We start from the raw sequence: 20175 nt of genomic DNA, 5'->3' as shown, positions 1-20175 counted from the left end.
CCCAATTGTCGCCTGCATTTCCGTACTAGTTGCCTTGTCAATACAACACGTGTCGCTCCATGCCCACAGGTAACCGTGTTCAAGGGCGGTGACACAAAATGCCTGAAGCTTCGCAAGACCGCCTCCTCCGGTCAAATTATAGATCAGATGACCTTCGATGTCGCGCAATAACGGCTCTCCTGGACCCCACTTGTGTGATAGGGTGACGTACTGGAAGTAGGAGGAGATCACGGAATAGATTTGGGAAATCTGCTCAGGGGTGTCATATCCCTCCAGGGACGACAACAATTCTTTATACTGAAGACTGCTTTCGAAAAGTGATAACTGCTGGTCTCGGTCACAGAGGACACCAGTGCGCACGTTCAGGAGTCGGAAGGGAATAGTTTCAAGAAATTCAAGAACAGCTTTCCTGATTAATTGCCATAAGTGGGAAGAACGCGAAAGCGGTGGCGCTTCTGCATGCGTAGTGGGATTTGTTTTCTTAATTTTTGCTTGGAGAAAGTTTGTGAGGCTGGAGCGAGACGCAGCGTGCTCGGCACATCCTGGGTTTATGAGTTCCAGTGCAGATTGTTCAAGAGAGATGGCCTCGTCCAAGTCGGCCATCAAGCCTTGCTTTTGAAACCTATAGCTAAGGCAAAGCGCGAGTCCATGAAGCGTAGAAGGTCGATCTGGGTGCCCTGAGGGACGAATCTTCAAACCTTCTCGAAACAAGATGATAGCCTCTTCGATGTCATCGACCATATTCTGCCTCTCGTACCTATCGCACAAGCAAAGCGCAAGGGTATGGAGGCACGAAGACCGAGTAGGATGTCCCGGTGGACAAAGCTCCAATGCATGACGCCCAAGCGCAATTGCCTCGCCTAAAACTCCAGCCGCATCTTCGCACTCGTTCTTTGACTTATTCTTGAAGCAAAGCGCGAGCAGTTGAAGAGATTCGCCACGGCCAGGGTGCCCACGCGGACGGAGCTCCAGTGCAACTTTCTCCGCAGCAATTGCCTCCTCCAGATCAGCGTTTGCTAGGGATTTTTGGGACCTTTCAGTCAAACAAAGCGCCAATTCATGAAGTAGCGAGGAGCGTTCAGGATGGTCTGAAGGGCAGAGATGCTCAAGTTCTTGACACAATACAATGCCTTCGTCAAGGTCACTGCTTGAGCCTTGTTTGCGGAACCTCTTCCTAAGACAGGGTGATAGATTCATGACAGCTGCAATGCGATCTGGATGTCCCGGTGGAGACAGGCCCAGCAAAATGCGTCCAAGTGTGACCGCCTTGTCCAGCTCGGTGCTCGTATCCTGCTTCCGAAACCAATCCTGGACGTATGTTGCAAGGTTATTCCGCGAGATAACAGAGGCTGGGTGCCCAGCTGGGCGGAGTTTCACAACTTCTTGACCATGTGTGATTGCTTCCTCCAAGTCTGCAAAAGCAGAGCGTAGCTGAAAATTGTGCCAACAGCAACTGGCAAGGATGTCGAGATAGGATGGCCGATAGGGATGACCTGGAGAGCTGAGATCCAAAGCGGTCCGTGCAAGTGCCGAGGCCTCGCTTAAGTCAGCGACAGCACCTTGCTCTCTAAACCTTTTGTGGAGACATTGTGCCAGAACGCCAAGATACACGGGATGGAGGGGGCGTTTCGGTGAACTGAGCTGCAGCGCAGTTCGAGAAAGCTCCGTGGCTTTCGCGGAATCAGCCATGGAACCTTGCTCTTGAGAGTTGTGGGCAAGCGCTTCTGCGGCAGTGCAGAGGAATAGGGGACGATCAGGATGCCCCGGCTGGCTCAGCTCCAAAGCCATATTACTGAGAGAAATAGCTTCCACTCCGTCCGAAGCGGTTGCCTCTCCGGGTATCCTGGACACTGCACTAAGACAGCGAGAAAGCACGCTAAGGCAATGGGGATAGATAGCACTCTGCTGCAAGGTCAAAGCCAAAGCAGCTCGTGCTAGGCAGATGGCTTCATGCAAGTCAGCCACTTCACCCAGCTTTGTAAACCTGTCATAAAGGCAGACTGCAAGAGTGTAGAGATGGAAGGCCCGCGACGGATGGTACGGGGAAGTAACCTCCAATCCAGTCCGTGAAACGGTAACGGCTTCTTCCAAATCTGATATGTTACCCTCCTTCTCGAACCGATCGTCAAGAATCGATGCGATACCAGAGTGTGTGTGGGGACAGTCTGGATGGCCGGGCGGATAAAGTTTCAAGGCAGCTTTACAGAACGCAATCGCATCCTCCAAATCCGACATTCTACCCTCTAACCTAAACCGTGCCTGAAGGTACCTCGACTGGTTGAGAAGTGAAGAGGCCCGATGAGGATGCCCAGGTGGGCGCAGATCCAACTCTGCTTGTCCAAGTGTGATCGCTTCGTCCAAAAGTATCGTCTGACCCTCTCGTGAGTATCGTGTCATGAGCAGCTCAGCGAGATTATGAAGGGCGAAATCCCGACCGGCGTCTCCTGATGGTCGGAGTGCCAGTGCAGCTCTGCTAAGTGAGATGGCCTCTTCAGAATCATGAAGTACACCTCCTTTTTTGAACCGGTCATTAAGGCAACCCGCAAGAAGGATGAGTGAGTTGGGCCGTTGGGGGTGCCCTGGTGGACGGAGCTCCAACGCTGCTCGGCTAAGGGTGATAGATTCATCCAAGTCCACCTCTGCACCGTATTCAGCGAACTTATTCCGTCGGACACTGGAGAGGTCATGGAGGAACGTTGACCGGTTAGGATCTCCTGGAGGATGAAGATTCACTGCAGCCCGCAGTCGGGCGATCTCGTCGTCGAATGCTTCCATTCCCTGTACCTAACGACGAATATTTTCCACTTAATCAATTCACGAAAGTTCGAACTACTCACCAAGACCCGCAGTTCACTCGAAAGTCGCAATCCTTGGGGATCTCTCTTGGCAGTCGACGGACTGATAAGTGTCGAAATCGCACGGAACGGAAAACTGGGTCCAAGTTACCACCAGAAGCTTGCAATAAAAACCTCAACTCACATATGGAATGACAGTGGCAAAATGTATATAGATGTCAGCCTCGTATGATATCCCAAGCTTTGGGCAGGCGATGGACACATTCCCACGGCTGTTACTCATGCTCAAGACTCAGAGCTCCAAACTTGTGCGACCCAAGTGCAGGATGACGGCGAACAAGGGTTGTAACACTGAATTCTCGTCCTGTTCGGTCCCTCGTCCTGACAGTTTACTCCCACAGTGCACAAAATACGATCGCAGCCTTACTGAAACGTCTTGCACACCGCTTTTTACGCACTTCCGCTTGCTGCGGTGCTATCCGAGAACTGCAGCATAGTCCTGCACCGCGAGCTCGCATTGCGCGTGTTCACACAGGGACTCGAACGAATCGTTACTGACTGGGTGAGTAATGCGATTGTCTTGGCGCACTGCGGCGATCTGACACCGATGTTTCTTACCCATGACCGCGCACGACAAAGTGCACAAGCGTGCACTTGGCCCTCTCGCCATGTGGACTGCAGAGTTTGAGAATGATCCTTCATTAGGTATTATGGAGAAGTGCTATGCCAGATTAGAAGCTAACAGTGCGTTTATTGTTTGTCGTCATACATACGTTCTACCCTAATCGCGCTCCTTTTCGTTGTTCAGACTACAAATTTGAAACACCGAATGAACCTCTCCCCCCGCTGTTGACGATGAGGTTCGTCTGCGAGAGGAAGAGGAACTCCAACGTGCTCTGGAAATGTAATTGAATGATCGGGGTGGTCGCAATGGTTACACTGGTTCTGGTGTTGTGTCTAGTGCAGGCCGGACGCACCCGTCAGGATACGTCCCAGCAAAGTCACCTCCCGCAGCAGTGTCTTCCAATTCTTCTCTCCCTGCACAGACTTCACTTGCACCATCTGCAGCTCCTGCTGCCTCAACACCGGTTGTGACACGCGTCCACGCACCACATACTTTCGAGGCAACAGAACCTGGGGAACTTGATTTCGAACGGGGCGACGTCATCCGTGTGGTTGACCGCGCTTACAGGGACTGGTGGCGTGGACAGCTGCGCGGACGAACCGGTATCTTCCCGGTGAATTATGTGGTATGTAGATTTCCCTTTATGCCTCTACTTGCTGCAGGGTTCTGACATTCAATTACCGTATAGGACCTCTCCCCGAGCTTACTGCGGCCGAACTAGCTCGAGAAGCCGAATAAGAAGCCGCGATATTTGCACAAGCTGCAAATGTCGATTGGCTACTCGCTCACCTACTGCTGGCATTGCTCAAGTGTCAACACCAGTGGTTCCCTGGCATGACACTGGGACTGGATGTGTGGAGGTTGAGGTAAGGAGAGCCTTGCAACTAGGTTGCTCATGTCATTGAGCTGTTGGCAGATCTCCCTTACATCTGTTGATAGTGAGCACAAGGCTTCTTTCACTTCCCTCACAGTCATGTGCAGTGATGCCACATCAGCTGTTATTGATGCATGAGCCATGCTGAGCACCTTGGTGGATGCTGGTTGGATGAGCACAGCTTTGCCTGCAAGTGAATGATCACCTTCATGAGGGACTGGTTGCAGTGTGTTGCTGTGGCCATTTTCATAACAATTCAGCTCATCAAGAAGGTAACACATAAGTGTGTTGTGCTGTGTAGTGGTGTGAAGCAAAAGGCAAGGAGTCAGTTGTTTGCTACATACCCAGATAGGAAGGAAGAGTCACATGCTCACCTTCTGCCCACCTGCCTCACCACCAGACCTGTGCAAGGGTCCATTGCTGCCCCACTGGTGTGAACATGAAGCAGTACTGTGCTCCACCACAATGGTAGCAATGCATTGTGAACATTCTGGGAATTCTGGACCTCACCACTGCCTTGTCGATCCATTTTTGGATTGTGTCATGGGAAAGTGGCTCACCTGGCTGCAGCATGTCATTTGTTCCAATTGTGTGGAAAAGGAAATCCTCTTCAGTCATTGGCTGGCCAAGATGGATGAGTTTGACCCATTTCATCCAGGACATGAGGTGCAGGAGGGCATCACATACCTTGCCCATATCTGGGCATGGATAAACCTTGTAGTGATTGCCTAGTAAGTACCAATGCAAGAGATCAGATAGAATGATATGCAAAGATGGATATAAAGACAGACTTTGTAGGTCAGCTTCCCTCATCCCCTTATCCAACTTTCTCTGCCATCCCTTATGGTTTTTCAGGTGGATCTTGAAGTAAGTGTTGTGCTCATTAATGGTGAGAGAGAGTTCCTTGCCTTGGAGATATTTCATGAACATGCCATCTATGACAGTCATGTCAAGCTTGACATCCCTGCATTTCAACTTCAGGAGCTCATAGTTCCTGTCATAATTCACAATTGAAAACATTGTTGGTCAAACCACCTGCCAGTACTTACCTTGTCCAAAGTGTAAATGCAATTGTGCTAAAAGCAAGGTGTTTGAAGTGCTGTGTGACTGTTAGCTTCACTTTCCTGTTCAAGGACTTGCCCAATGGCAGTGCTTTGTAGCCTATCATTGTGAGATGAATGTATTGGAGCAGGGTATCAAGTGGACAAAGTGATTCCAACCAGGCAAGTATCTTATCCATGTATTTCTTCTTCATGGCACCCAAGTGCCTCCATTCAGTGCCTTTGGAACTAACCTTGTGTCTGATAGATGCCATGACATCATCAACTTCTGCTGACAAAACTGGGTTGCCCTCCCATCAATGATGGGCATCATTGTGATGCCATTTCCCATGGAATGTCACACTGTCACTATGCCAAAGGTATTAGTCTATGAGCATCAAGGAAAACTGAGCAATCATGCCATGCATGCTTCCTCCCACAACATCTTGAATCCTGCTTGAGAACTCCATCAATAGTACTTTGGCTGCTATTCTCCTGGAAGCCTCTCCAAGAAAGGTAAAGAGCTAATGCTTTATCTGAGGACCTATTTGGCACATGCTGTCACACACCAAAGGTGTTTGGTGAGGTGGACATGGATACAGCTGATGAATGGAGATGAAGACCATAGCCCTCATGTGAAGAAGGACAGCCAGAAATGTCAGCAGTCATCCCTCACACAAGAATGAGTCATCAGTGCCAAAGAAAAAGAAAGGGAGTGAGTTAAGCACTGGTTAAAATTCTTAAGCACCCATGTATGGCATTCCAGTTTTTGACATATCTCTGCTGTTTCTGCAGATACTGAGACCATTCCCACACTCCCTTGTAGTGCTCAGCCACATGATCCTACCTTCCAAAATTGGAAAGGATTTGCACACTCCACACATTTCTACAGCACTCCCTCCAAAAGACACTCATTTCACTAATTCTTCTGATATGGCTGCCTCCACATCAATCATTTCACTTGTCCCCTTTTCTAGGGACCATGGCTACATATATCTACCAGGAGTTCCTACCAGCTTCTGTCCTGAAGCATCCTGGTATGTCCCACCCTCATCTGTGCCCTCTCAGCCCATCCAGCTTGGACAGCATGTTCTTTTTGTCAGTATGACCTCTAGGAGGATGTTCTTTGGTTGCCTCAGGTCTGTCATTTGCTTGGAAAGGTCTTATGTGGTTGTTTCAGTCTCTCCAGTCCAAGAAGCATATGGATCCTTCCTCCCTGCTCCCTGCAATGTCTTCATACCAGTCTTGTCCATCATTCTTCCAAGATTGCAACAGCTACAGTATAATCTACTGTTCTCCACTCTCTCTGATCACATCCATGACAAGTATGATGCACATCTTGCCTCCTTGTTGCAAGATACAGCAGAAGACACTCCCTCTTCATCCTCTCTTCCAACAGAGCCTCATTCATGAAGTTTTTATTTGCTTCACTGAGAGGATGGTTTGGGGGGGAAAGTTGTGATCCCCTATGCTCCTGTCACCCCACAGACCCCCAAAGCTTGACCCCTGTTGACATCTGACTCACCCTGTCCACTTTTGGATGTACTATATCGGCATCAGATCAGTGCTGCCTCTCTGTCATCCCACCTTGGCCTAGAAGCGATCTCTTTGAGATGTGACATGCACAGCCTCCCCCTAATGTGATTCCAGTGTGCTTTCCCAGTTCCTGACATTACTTGACTCATACTTTGACATTCTGACTGTCTTTGACTCACCTATTGCAAATACTTACCAATCTTTTGACTTTGCTTACTGATTCTTCACTTTTTGGCTTGCTAATCCTTACCAATGCTTACCAATGCTTTCCAAGATGATTACCCATTGCTTACATTCCTTACTCATCGGTTACCAATCACTTACCAAGTGTTTGCACCTTGTTTTCCATAGGCAACACCCCTGTACTGTATATAAATCACTGTACTTAGATAGCTAAAAAAGGAAGAAGACATCAGAGAGCCCCACTTGCTCACATTTTATCATCACTCAGTAATTCATTCAGCAGCTTTGATAGTTGAGACTTTATTAAGGGTCTAACTATTGTCTACTTTGCTTATCCTTGTCTATCATCAATATACATCACTCCAAGCCCTCCCTGAGCTCAGTGCAGCTCAGAGCATCAAATTAAGTTGTCATCCATCCTTCTGTAGGCTGACAGCAGTCTACCCTATCACATTCTTTTGCATTCCTGCTCCTTCTTCATCAGGAGCACCCCCAACCCTCAGCACTCATCTTTGAGTGTTATAGCTTGCAAAAACCCTCCCAAAGAACAGGTTCTACCATCTAGGTACTGCATAGGCACACCACCACTCACTCTTTTTGTCTTTTGTGTTGGTTTTGGTTGGTTTTCACCACTGAACCACACTTTGACTCACAATGCTCAAATGCATTCTTAAAATTTGGATCACTGTAGATTTCAGAGTCATCTCTGGTGTGACTCAGAGTCAGTGGCATCCCCTCCTCTGGAAAATGGCTCTGCAGCCATGAGCATGCTTGGTGGATCTGTCCCAAGTATGCTGCCCTCATCTTTGCTGCCTGGAGGTGAGTCTCCTTGCCAGCTTCTTTAATTTGGTGGGTGGTGTATAAGCTAGGTGGTTCCTTTGTGGTGGACACCCTTGTCCTCTTTTTGGGCCTGTCTGGGGATGACATGGCATGCTTGGTGCCAGATGCCTTCTGTCTGACCATCATGACAGGATATTCAGTTACTGGTCGTAAACTGACTTGATGTGGCTATGTGGGAGTTGAGATGTCACAAGTCTAAGGCTAGAAGCTACAATGTCACCTAGTTATTTGCAATAGATATACTATGAAGTGCAATGAATTCTGAGGACTAGCATAAATATGGTGCAGCTATGATGACTAGATATTTCTGGTTCTGTCTACAAAGTATCACAACTGTGCCCAGGATTGCACTGAATACACAAGGCATCTGGTTTATTCATGTACAACCACTAACAGGTTGTGTACTTACAGTTCACCTTGAAGCCATGTTAACATGCAGTGCCTGCCATTGCCCACATGATCAATGCATATGTACATTTTCTCAGTCCAACTCTCAAACCAGGCTGTGTTAGCTGATGATCTCACCTCCAGCTGTGTCATGAGCACATCAAATCCCTCTCCTGAGTGTGCTTCAGAGATCATAAATCCCCTTCCATCCTCCCCAAACCTCATTGCTGAGACTGACACTGCAATCCTCAGTACTGGCCTTCTTGCTACAGCACATCAAATCCCCCTCCTGCTGAGCATGCTTCAGAAATCACAAATCTCCTCCTGTCCTCCCCAAACCTCATCACCAAGGCTGGCACTGCAATCCTTGGCACTGGCATTCCTGCTATGGCCACCTCTCAAGAAGTTGGTGTTGTGGTGGCTGTGGCAGGGACATTCATCCTCCTTGCTTACATTGCCAAGGTACATGGTTCTGTTAATATGTGGTTACACTCATAATCATGTCCCTAGCTTATCAGTGGGCCTGATTGTGACTAGGTCAATGGCCACATTGAATGTGTCAAGACTGCTTTGGAAAACTCATGTGCTGAACATACCCAGGCTGTAAAAGACTGCATCAACAAGACCACTTTGGAAAACTTGCATGCTGAACATACCCAGGCTGTAAAAGACCACATCAACAAGACCACTTTAGAAAACTTGTGTGCCAAACATACCCAGGCTGTAAAAGTCTGCATCCACTCTGTTAAACAGATAAAGGACATCATATTGCTAACAAAGGGGTTCTTTCCTGTTTCAAAGGTCAGGGCATAGTCTCCTAGTATTTTAGATCTGATGTGACATTGCATACATAGGAAACTGCCTGGTTGGTGTGCTATGAGCAACAGCTGAAGGAGTGTGAGCAGGTTGAGCTTGCAAAAACTATCATTGCAGGGGTTACATCCAATCTCAGGGACAAGAAGATGCAGGAGATATTGGCTGATGCTGTGACAGAGCTTGAGCATAAGTCAATTGTGTTATGAGTTCTCCACAAATTACCTCTGACAATAGATGATAACAGGACTTGTGAAAAGCAAAGTGATCTAGGGAAGTTGTGGCTAGCTAGATTACTGATAGAAAATGTAGCACAGCAGCTAACTTTTTTTATCAAACTTATCCTGAATATTGATATAATTGTCCATGAAACCAGATTCACTACCTCATGACCTGCTCACTGCAATTCTCACTAGAAGGGTGCAATAAACAAATCTGATGTGAGGTACATGCATATCATCAAGTGTAATGAACAAGGATTTGTGTAACTAGTGAAAATACATGTGATTTTAATTAGGTTTCATCCTTAAAGTCAATTGTGGCACCTCATCTGTCAGCAGTGCTGATGACCCATTCCAAAGCCACCACTTGTTTACCAAATGGCAGGTGACACAAACTGCAAATATCTTCATCTTCAATGATACATTGTATCATAGGGTAGGGCTAGAAGGTGACCATCATGGGGATGTTGAGTCATACATGGTGGGAATGGAGGCTACACTTGCAATAAGCAGGAGCTGTGAGGGGATCAGCAGTCATTACTGGTAGGACTAAAGTCAATGTTGTTTATGCACAGGCTAGAGAATACATTGGAGAAGTCAGAGCTACAGGAGTGTTAATACATCAGTTGCATGAAAAAAGGATCCACTCACAATGATTGGTTGAGAGGAGGGGGTGACACTGGTAACATGGGTGAGTATTTTGAAGATGAGAGTGACATTTTTGCAGGGGTCACAGAGCCATGAGTAATGCAACTATGCAAGCAAGATAAATTACTTACAAGCTGCAGTGAGGATGGCATGAGAAAGGGATGGTTGGTAAAGTGATCAAGGCAGAATGAAAAGTTGTGCTAGGTGAATCTAGTGAAGTTAGTGACTAGTTCACTGACAGATGAATGTGACTTACATCTAGGAGAGGCGGGACTAAGGGATGGACTAGTTGGTGAGTATTGTGGAGATATGGGACTGAAGGAAAGTGGTTGCAGACTGTACTGCAGCAGCATTGGTGAGAAGGAGGGTAACATAGGTGAATACCATGGACTGGTTGTGGGTGATGTTGGGGAGTATGTCAATGATGTAGTCACTCTGCTGCTGTTGTAGTAAGGAAACATGGGGCTAAATGGATGGACTAGTTAGTGAATACTGCAGAGATGTGGGACTGAAGGAAGGCAATTGTGGATGTGCCATTTGAGATGTCAGTGAGAAGGAAGGTGATGTGGATGAATAAATACCACAGGCTGGTTAGTGAATTTGATTGACGGCAGGTGGCATTTGTTGGTGATGCAGCCACTTTGCTGCATCATAGTTGGCAGACAAGGGGCTAAAAGGATGGACTATTTGGTAAGTACTGCAGAGATGTCAGACTGAAGGGGGGTGACTGCAGACTGTACCATAGTGACATTGGTGAGAAGGAAGGTGATGTAGGTGAATACCATGAGCTGGTTGGTGAATACAATCAAGAGCTGGTAACATTGGTGAGTATGTCTGTTATGTAGCCCCCTCTGCTGCATGGGGGTTAGGGGATGTAGGGCTAAAAGGATAAGTCAGTTGGTGAGTACTGCAGAAACATGGGACTGAAGGGGGGCAATTTTGGGTACCATGGTGATGTTGGAGAAGAGGAAGGCAATGTGGGCAAACACCAAAGGTGTTTGGTGAGGTGGACATGGATGCAGCTGATGAATGGAGATGAAGACCATGGCCCTCATGTGAAGAAGGACAGCCAGAAATGTCAGCAGTCATCCCTCACACAAGAACAAGTTGTCAATGCCAAAGAAAAATGAAGGAAGCAAGTTAAGCACTGATGAAAATTCTTAAGTGCCTGTGTATGGCATTCTGGTTTTTGACATATCTCCACCAATTCTGCAGGTACTGACACCATTGCCACACTCACTTATAGTGCTCAGCCATGCGATCCTACCTTCCAAAATTGGAAAGGATTTGTGCACTCCACATGTTTCTACAGCACTCCCTCTAAAAGATGCTCATTTCACTAATTCTTCTGATATGGCCACCTCCATGTCAATCATTTCACTTGTCCCCATTGCTAGGGACCATGGCTATGTATATCTACCAGGAGTTCCTACCAGCTTCTGTCCTGAAGCATCCTGGTACATCCCATCCTCATCTGCCCCCTCTCAGCCTGTCCAGCTTGGACAGCACATTCTTTTTGTCAGTATGACCTTTAGGAGGATGCTCTTTGGTTGCCTCAGGTCTGTCATTTGCTTGGAAAGGTCTTATGTGGTCATTTCAGTCTCTCCAGTCCAAGAAGCATATGGATCCTTCCTCCCTGCTCCCTGCAATGTCTTCATACCAGTCTCATCCATCATTCTTCCAGAATTGCAACAGCTACAGTATAATCTACTGTTCTCCACTCTCCCTGATCACATCCATGGTAAGTATGATGCACATCTTGCCTCCTTGTTGCAAGATACAGCAGAAGATGCTCCCCCTTCATCCTCTCTTCCAACAGAGCCTCATTCATGAAGTTTTTATTTGCTTCACTGAGAGGATGGTTAGGGGGGGGAAAGTTGCAATCCCCTATGCTCCTGTCACCCCACAGACCCCCAAAGCTTGACATCTGACTCATCCTGTCTGCTTTTGGATGTACTATATTGGCATCAGATCAGCACTGCCTCTCTGTCATCCCACTTTGGCCCAGAAGTGATCTCTTCAACATGTGACATGCACAGCCTCCCCCTAATGTGATTCCAGTGTGCTTTCCCAGTTTCTGACATTACTTGACTCATACTTTGACATTCTGGCTGTCTTTGACTCACCTATTGCCAATACTTACCAATCTTTGACTTTGCTTACTGATTCTTTGCTTTTTGGCTTACTTATCCTTACCAATGCTCACCAATGCTTTCTAAGACAATTACCCATCACTTACATTCCTTACTCATCAGTTACCAATCACTTACCAAGCATTTGCACCTTGTTTTCCATAGGCAATGCCCCTGTACTGTATATAAATCACTGTACTTAGATAGCTGAATAAGAAGAAGATGTCAGAGAGCCCCTCTTGCTTGCAGTTTATCATCTCTCAGTAAATCATTCATCAGCTTTGGTAGTTGAGACTTTATTAAGGGTCTAACTATTGTCTACTTCACTTATTATCATCTATCACCAATCTACTTCACTCCAAGTCCTCCCTGAGCTCAGTGCAGCTCAGAGCATCAAATCAAGTCATCATCCATCCTTCTGTAGGCTGACAGTAGTTTACCCTATTGCATTCTTTCACATTCCTGCTCCTTCTTCATCAGGAGCACCCCCAACCCTCAGCACTCATCTTTGAGTGTTGCAGCTTGCAAAAACCCTCCCAAATCAAAGGTTCTACCATCTAGGTACTGCATAGGCACACCACCACTCACATTCATTGTCTTTTGTGTTGGTTTTGGTTGGTTTTCACCACTGAACCACACTTTGACTCACAGTGGGCTGGACAGTGAATATGTCAAAAGCAGGTGACATTGGGGAATATGTTGGTAATGTAACCCCTTTACTGCTGTCACATTGAATGGTGAGTTTGCACCACTATACAGCTGTAAGGCAGGTGGGTGAGTATGCATTGGGAGAACTCAATGCCAAGTAGTGGTAGTTTGCACATGAACTGTTGAAACAGCATCACATATAATATGTTTGGGGCCATCATTGAGGTGGACTGAAACAGTTCTAATATTGGCAAAATGAATGTGAGAGCCAAAAGTTGTTTACCAATGTAATGTGAACATCTTCCTCTTTGACAATAGGTGAGTGTATGTGCTCCATTGCAGGGTGCCCCAGCTAATACAATGTAAGCATGGTTTTGGCTGACATGGAAAGCTGAAATTGATTTACCAAATGGCAAATGATGCAAGTGCAAACAACAATAGGGTATGTATGTGTTCCACCAAGGAGTACCCCAGCTAAGATGATGTGGGCATGATTCTTGGTTGGCATAAAGAGTTGAAAATTAGTGACCAAATGGTGGGTGACACAAATACAAACAAAACTTCATCTTTGATGATAAAGGATGTAGGTACTCCATCAAGGAGTACCCTGGCTAAGATGGTGTGGACACAGTTTTTGGCTGGTCTTCGATGATAGGGCATATACATGCTCCATTGGGAGCTAAGACGATGTGGACATAGTTTTGGCCAGCATGGAGAGCTGAAAGTTGTTTACCAAGTGGCAGGTGATGTGAACACAAACATCTTTGTCTTCGACAATATGGGATACAATGTTCCACTGAGGAGTATCCTGGCTAAGACAGTACAGATATCATGAGACAAGGAAGCTGAATGGCCTCACAGTGTATGCATTCCTTCTACACTCTGCTGCCTGAAAAATTGAACACTCATCCATAGGATGTTGTCTTCCTCCAAGCACTCTTGCATACATCATATGTTAACCATATCAACCAGATTGTAGTCACAAGCAAGGTTGAAGCCATCTCTACCCATGGGTTGTAAGGGATGGATTGAAAAGTGCATATAATGTGCCACTCACGAGCTGATATGATGCTACAAAAAGTGTGTAGTAAGCCTGACTAGCCCTCATTCATGGGATCATCAATCCCAGCCTTGAGACACAATGTATCCTTGACCTCCACATTCTCATCTGCCAACTCCACACAAGACAATGGGGAAGATGGACAGACAGAGCCTGACACTAAGTCAGGCCTCAAGTATTCCAACATGACTGCCACAATCTCCATGTCATAGAATGGATCACCATCACTCCTCTTGCCTGATGTTGCAAGGGGTTGGATTGGAACAAAGAGCTTGTGTGTGGATGAGGACAGTGACTCGTTGAAATAGCCTGTGACTCAAAGATCACATTGCAGTCTCTCACCATTGAGATTGCCTGGCAGCTGGGTATGGTGGATGATGGGGCAGGGTGGATGTGTTTATAATCACAGAACTTACCTGTATAAGTGCATGTGCAGCCACACCAGCATGAGCATCTGCCAATCTGGACTGAATGACATCCAGTGGCCAGTTAAGGTGCTGCAAACAAAATTCTGCCAAGGATGTGAGATCAGCCTGGTGAGATGTCACAATGGTAATGGGAGGATGTCCATTGTCCAACCACAAGGTAAGAGGTAACAGATACATCACCAGGATGGCAGGGTCAGGGAACTCAATATGCTCCTCCACAATGATGCAGGCAAGTTTGTAGTGTCTACATCCAAGGAGATGTTGAGGATCTGTTCTTAGCACCTCACAGACACTGTCACACCACTTGGAAATGAAGTTCATGAAATCAACAAACTGGAGTGTGGCAGTGGCTTGCAAGAGACTCCTTCCAAAGCCATAATTTGCCAGCCAACAGGCAACGTCCATGCTGCACCACTGATTACCTGTCTATGAACTGAATGAGACTGGGTGGCACCTTCAGCATGCTGGGGATGGCACATACCTCATTGTCCACACTGCTCATCAAAAAAATCAGAATGAGGTCCCCCAATTTGAGATCAGTGCAGTTTGCTATGTCTTTGGAGGAGTAAATTAGAATGTCTTCATACCAGGTAGAGTAAGGGGTGTCACTATTTCTAGAGTTGGTTGGTTGCACCAGATATTTGAATGAATGACTCACCTGCATATAATGTAGGTCATGCCAAACAGTAGCATGTCATTGTACCACATGGTGTAGTCATGCTTAGTCACAACATATGGGTAGCCCACATGCCAAATTAACATTACTCATATAAAGCCCAGTGTGGGCCCATCAAATTAATTAAGCTGTGACACATAAACAGGCCTGAGGACCCAGAGTGACAGCAACATAAGAGTGGGCCCATGACAGAGCTGTCATAACTATGTGCAGGCCCTTCTGACATTTGGGGGATGCAGTGTCACAACAAATTGATGGGCCCATCACAAATGATGCAGGAACAAATAGATGGGCCCATTGATGGTTTGATTGGCCAGATCACAACATATATACTGGCCTGTCCAGCATATTGCAGATGGTGTTACATCAAATGGATGGGCCTGTGCATGATATCACTGATGATGCTGCATCAGACGGATGGCCTGTCAGACATATTATGGATTATGGTGCATGATATGGATGGGCCTGTCACCATGATGTAGATAATGCAGAATCAAAGAACAAATCATATGTTGCGCTCCCTCTATTCATGACAAGCTTGAAATATCTGACATGTAATCAACATATGGCAACTGATTCCACTCCCATCCCATCAGTCCCCAACCCACCATCTGCTCCAACACCTCAGCAACAACCGTCATCACTATTCAAAGTCAACATCTGTGACAAGCTCAACCAGCTCTTTCAATTCCATGACATGATATCAGCACAAATGCTGGAAGTGAAAACAAGGCTGAATGTCTTTGATGGTCATTGACAAGCTGCTACACCTGGCCTGTTTGAAGAACAGATGTGAACCATGGCTGATGATGTTGCAGAGGTGATGTCCCATCAGAAGTCATCTGAGAAGAAGGTACACACAGTGGTGAGGCAGATCACTGATGAATATGCAGCATTGTCATTGCATCAGATGGTGTTGGACCAAAGGTTGGATAGTGCAATTTGGGCCATCAAGGCTTTGCGGTGTGAGTCAAAGTGTGGTTCAGTGGTGAAAACCAACCAAAACCAACACAAAAGACAAAAAGAGTGAGTGGTGGTGTGCCTATGCAGTACCTAGATGGTAGAACCTGTTCTTTGGGAGGGTTTTTGCAAGCTATAACACTCAAAGATGAGTGCTGAGGGTTGGGGGTGCTCCTGATGAAGAAGGAGCAGGAATGCAAAAGAATGTGATAGGGTAGACTGCTGTCAGCCTACAGAAGGATGGATGACAACTTAATTTGATGCTCTGAGCTGCACTGAGCTCAGGGAGGGCTTGGAGTGATGTATATTGATGATAGACAAGGATAAGCAAAGTAGACAATAGTTAGACCCTTAATAAAGTCTCAACTATCAAAGCTGCTGAATGAATTACTGAGTGATGATAAAATGTGAGCAAGTGGGGCTCTCTGATGTCTTCTTCCTTTTTTAGCTATCTAAGTACAGTGATTTATATACAGTACAGGGGTGTTGCCTATGGAAAACAAGGTGCAAACACTTGGTAAGTGATTGGTAACCGATGAGTAAGGAATGTAAGCAATGGGTAATCATCTTGGAAAGCATTGGTAAGCATTGGTAAGGATTAGCAAGCCAAAAAGTGAAGAATCAGTAAGCAAAGTCAAAAGATTGGTAAGTATTTGCAATAGGTGAGTCAAAGACAGTCAGAATGTCAAAGTATGAGTCAAGTAATGTCAGGAACTGGGAAAGCACACTGGAATTGCATTAGGGGGAGGCTGTGCATGTCACATATCAAAGAGATCGCTTCTAGGCCAAGGTGGGATGACAGAGAGGCAGTGCTGATCTGATGCTGATATAGTACATCCAAAAGCAGACAGGATGAGTCAGATGTCAACAGGGGTCAAGCTTTGGGAGTCTGTGGGGTGACAGGAGCATAGGGGATCACAACTTTCCCCCCCAAACCATCCTCTCAGTGAAGCAAATAAAAACTTCATGAATGAGGCTCTGTTGGAAGAGAGGATGAAGGGGTAGTGTCTTCTGCTATATCTTACAATGAGGCAAGATGTGCATCATACTTGTCATGGATGTGATCAGAGAGAGTGGAGAACAGTAGATTATACTGTAGCTGTTGCAATCTTGGAAGAATGACAGATGAGACTGGTATGAAGACATTGCAGGGAGCAGGGAGGAAGGATCCATATGCTTCTTGGACTGGAGAGACTGAAACAACCACATAAGACCTTTCCAAGCAAATGACAGACCTGAGGCAACCAAAGAATGTCCTCCTAGAGGTCATACTGACAAGAAGAACATGCTGTCCAAGCTGGATGGGCTGAGAGGGCACAGATGAGGGTGGGATGTACCAGGATGCTTCAGGACAGAAGCTGGTAGGAACTCCTGGTAGATATATGTAGCCATGGTCCCTAGAAAAGGGGACAAGTGAAATGATTGATGTGGAGGCAGCCATATCAGAAGAATTAGTGAAATGAGCATCTTTTGGAGGGAGTGCTGTAGAAATGTGTGGAGTGTGCACATCCTTTCCAATTTTGGAAGGTAGGATCATGTGGCTGAGCACTACAAGCAAGTGTGGGAATGGTCTCTGTATCTGCAGAAACAGCAGAGATATGTCAAAAACCGGAATGCCATACACAGGCACTTAAGAGTTTTAACCATTGCTTAACTCACTCCCTTTCTTTTTCTTTGGCACTGATGACTCATTCTTGTGTGAGGGATGACTGCTGACATTTCTGGCTGTCCTTCTTCACATGAGGGCTATGGTCTTCATCTCCATTCATCAGCTGTATCCATGTCCACCTCACCAAACACCTTTGGTGTGTGACAGCAGTTGGAAGTTGTTGCATTGGCTGTGGGTTGACTACCTCCTCCTGATGATCCAACCTCTGGACTTGTCACACCACCTCCCCCCAGTGATGATGGGAATGATGTGGTGGTGGGTTCAGGACATCCTGTCAATGCTGAGATGAGTGGATTGGAAGGTGACCCAGCCATTGAGTCCATGGTGAGATGAGTGGATTGGAAGGTGACCCAGCCATTGAGTCCATGGTGATGCAAGAGGGCCAATTCAATTGAGGGCACCCTGGAGATGGGGAACTATGATCAGGTGCAATGTGAGTCACAACAGCAGCCTCAACAATCCCAAATATTTGCTGCAATCCTCCACCTGAGGAGTGCCAATCCAGGTTGAATGTTGCTGGCCAGACTGACAGAGGACTTCAGCCAGGTGAGGGCATGGTATACTCATATCATGGAAGGGCTGACCTGGCAGATCACCCAGTGGGGTTGGAGTGGGAGTGCCAGAGCAAGGATGTAGGTGCAATGGGTAGATATGTCCAAGGCGTATTCAGCAATACAGAGTTCCCCCCCTCACAGTAGAGAGATAGGTTTGCTGTTATGATACCCACCTTCTGTATTGTCATATCCTGACAATACCATACTGCTTCTATTTGAGTACTGTTCAGAAGATATGCTCGGATTGCAGAAAATGGAAGATTGCTTAAGGCTGATATGGACTTCTGCAACTGCAATTTAATTTCTATCAATGAACTCGACCTGAATGGTTACATTGCATGATAGACACTCGTCCAACTATGGCTACACATTGCTAGCATCAATATCCATCGAAGCTGGGACATACTTCAAGCTCATGCTCTGTTGTTTCAACTTAGCATGCTCCACAAGCCTCTCATACACTGCTATCTGCCTCACAGCATAACAGCTGGCACTGAGTGCATCGCATTCCGAGTGGCAGGTGCACCATTGGACAGCTCGATAATTGAAGTAATTGATTGTCCATTGAAATTCAGCTGTCAGAAACTGTTCCTCTTCCAACCAATAGTCCCACACTGCTTTGGCTCAAAGCCAATGAGTGCAGTAAACTATGTGTAAAGTCAACATTGATCTATACATACATAGATGAAAGGCATACATTCTGACATCCAAGTGATGGATTCCATATCCATCAGAACATCAACAGGCCAAAACCAAGGCAAATTGCTGACCCAGTGCACATGTGCATTCTGAGTTATGGTGGCTGTGGTCATGGTGAGACCCAATGTCTGCAATTGCTGGTAACAGGTAAGGGTCTTGGCACTTGCACCCAGAGTGACCATTGTCTTTTGGCATTGCTTGTATATTGCAGCTTGCTTCCAAACTGCTCTGTTAATTGTATGGATCGCATCCCAGGTGTGTGTTTTCATACTATAGCTTTTGGCATGTCGCACCACATTCCAGAAGACCACAGCCTTGTCTACCAAGGCAAGCCAAAGCCTGTTTAGTGCATCATTCGCTTGACCGATCCAGAGCCTCAGCTCCATATCATGGAGACGGTCTGAATTGCAGGAATGGAAAGCAGCCATTCCAACATTCAATGGAAGCAGAAACATAGCTATCCCTCCAAGGTCAGTGGTATCAGCTGTGAGTGTTTCATCAGAGCTTCCATTTGGGTCTTCAGCATCCAATAGATATCCATTGGACATGCACCAGCCATCCCAAAGTTCATTGCCTTCCTCATTGATTGGATTCCAATCACCTCCCACATCTTGCTGTAGACAGATGTATATGGCAGCATCTGCAATAAACCCTGACTGCTCTGATAATAAGCACTCCTTGTGTCATGCAATTACCAATCTTTTCAGCTCTGGTGCATGTACACCAACATTGTGATGATTGATGTGCAATGTGATTGCCACTTCTTCCAACCTGAGACTGCGAGCACGCCAACTTCCCATCCCATGCTGCGCTCTGCTTGATGTCATATTGTTCAAAAACTCCAGTTCAATGGTATGCACTGTTGGGGCTAGTGAACATTTCAGATGTATTGCGAAAGGAGGAGCAGGTGTGAACCTTACCCTTCTTCATTTGCACTTCAAAGATATCCATGGTGGAGGGGTCAACCATTTGGTCTCTGAAGGCCACTTGCTCTTGGTAGGTCCACATATCACATTGCATTGCAGACACTGCTTCATCCAATGTCTTGAATGCCCATTTTGCCATATCCACCACTACCCTCACAGTTGTCAGTTTCCATATCAGACTATTGACTAAACACAAACAGTCAGGAAGGTTAGCACATGAATAGAAGCTCATACCCATGCAAATCATCTTCATGAAGTTGCAATCACTGATCTGAAAAGCCAACAGCTCCTGGCGGTGTGGGGAACTCATGCCCCAGGCTGAAGTGGATGCAATGTTGAGTAGTGACCACAAGGTCTTGATGATTTCTCCATCTACCCACCCAGCACCTTGCATGAATAAGGGTGCATGTCAGGCATAGCATTCATGTTTGTGACCATGTACATGCCACATGTTATGCTGT

The 20175-nt window shown here is 46.4% G+C and overlaps 2 protein-coding genes across 2 annotated transcripts; one reads left to right on the top strand and one right to left on the bottom strand.

Annotated features, from left to right (window-relative positions):
* Positions 1-8431: 8431 nt before the first annotated feature.
* On the top strand, positions 8432-9302 carry F5J12DRAFT_898741 (ATP4, subunit B of the stator stalk of mitochondrial F1F0 ATP synthase; the record flags this gene model as incomplete). Its single annotated transcript, XM_051748128.1, has 4 exons — positions 8432-8531; positions 8588-8742; positions 8818-9081; positions 9135-9302. 4 exons carry the CDS (start codon positions 8432-8434, stop codon positions 9300-9302), a joined length of 687 nt encoding a protein of 228 aa, XP_051594501.1.
* A 4537-nt stretch (positions 9303-13839) lies between these two features.
* On the bottom strand, positions 13840-14938 carry F5J12DRAFT_787220 (uncharacterized protein; the record flags this gene model as incomplete). The annotated part of the gene is made up of 5 exons (XM_051743604.1): positions 13840-14111; positions 14145-14163; positions 14219-14656; positions 14712-14844; positions 14889-14938. The coding sequence occupies 5 exons, from the start codon at positions 14936-14938 to the stop codon at positions 13840-13842; spliced, it is 912 nt and encodes a 303-aa protein (XP_051594500.1).
* Positions 14939-20175: the final 5237 nt, after the last annotated feature.

The sequence above is a fragment of the Pisolithus orientalis genome (genome assembly GCF_024613125.1).
Source record: "Pisolithus orientalis strain OTSU chromosome Unknown F5J12scaffold_93, whole genome shotgun sequence".
Taxonomy (NCBI): Eukaryota; Fungi; Basidiomycota; class Agaricomycetes; order Boletales; family Pisolithaceae; genus Pisolithus; species Pisolithus orientalis.
The sequence above is the reverse complement of the archived record's forward strand: the minus strand, read 5'-3'. Positions and strand labels throughout refer to the sequence as shown.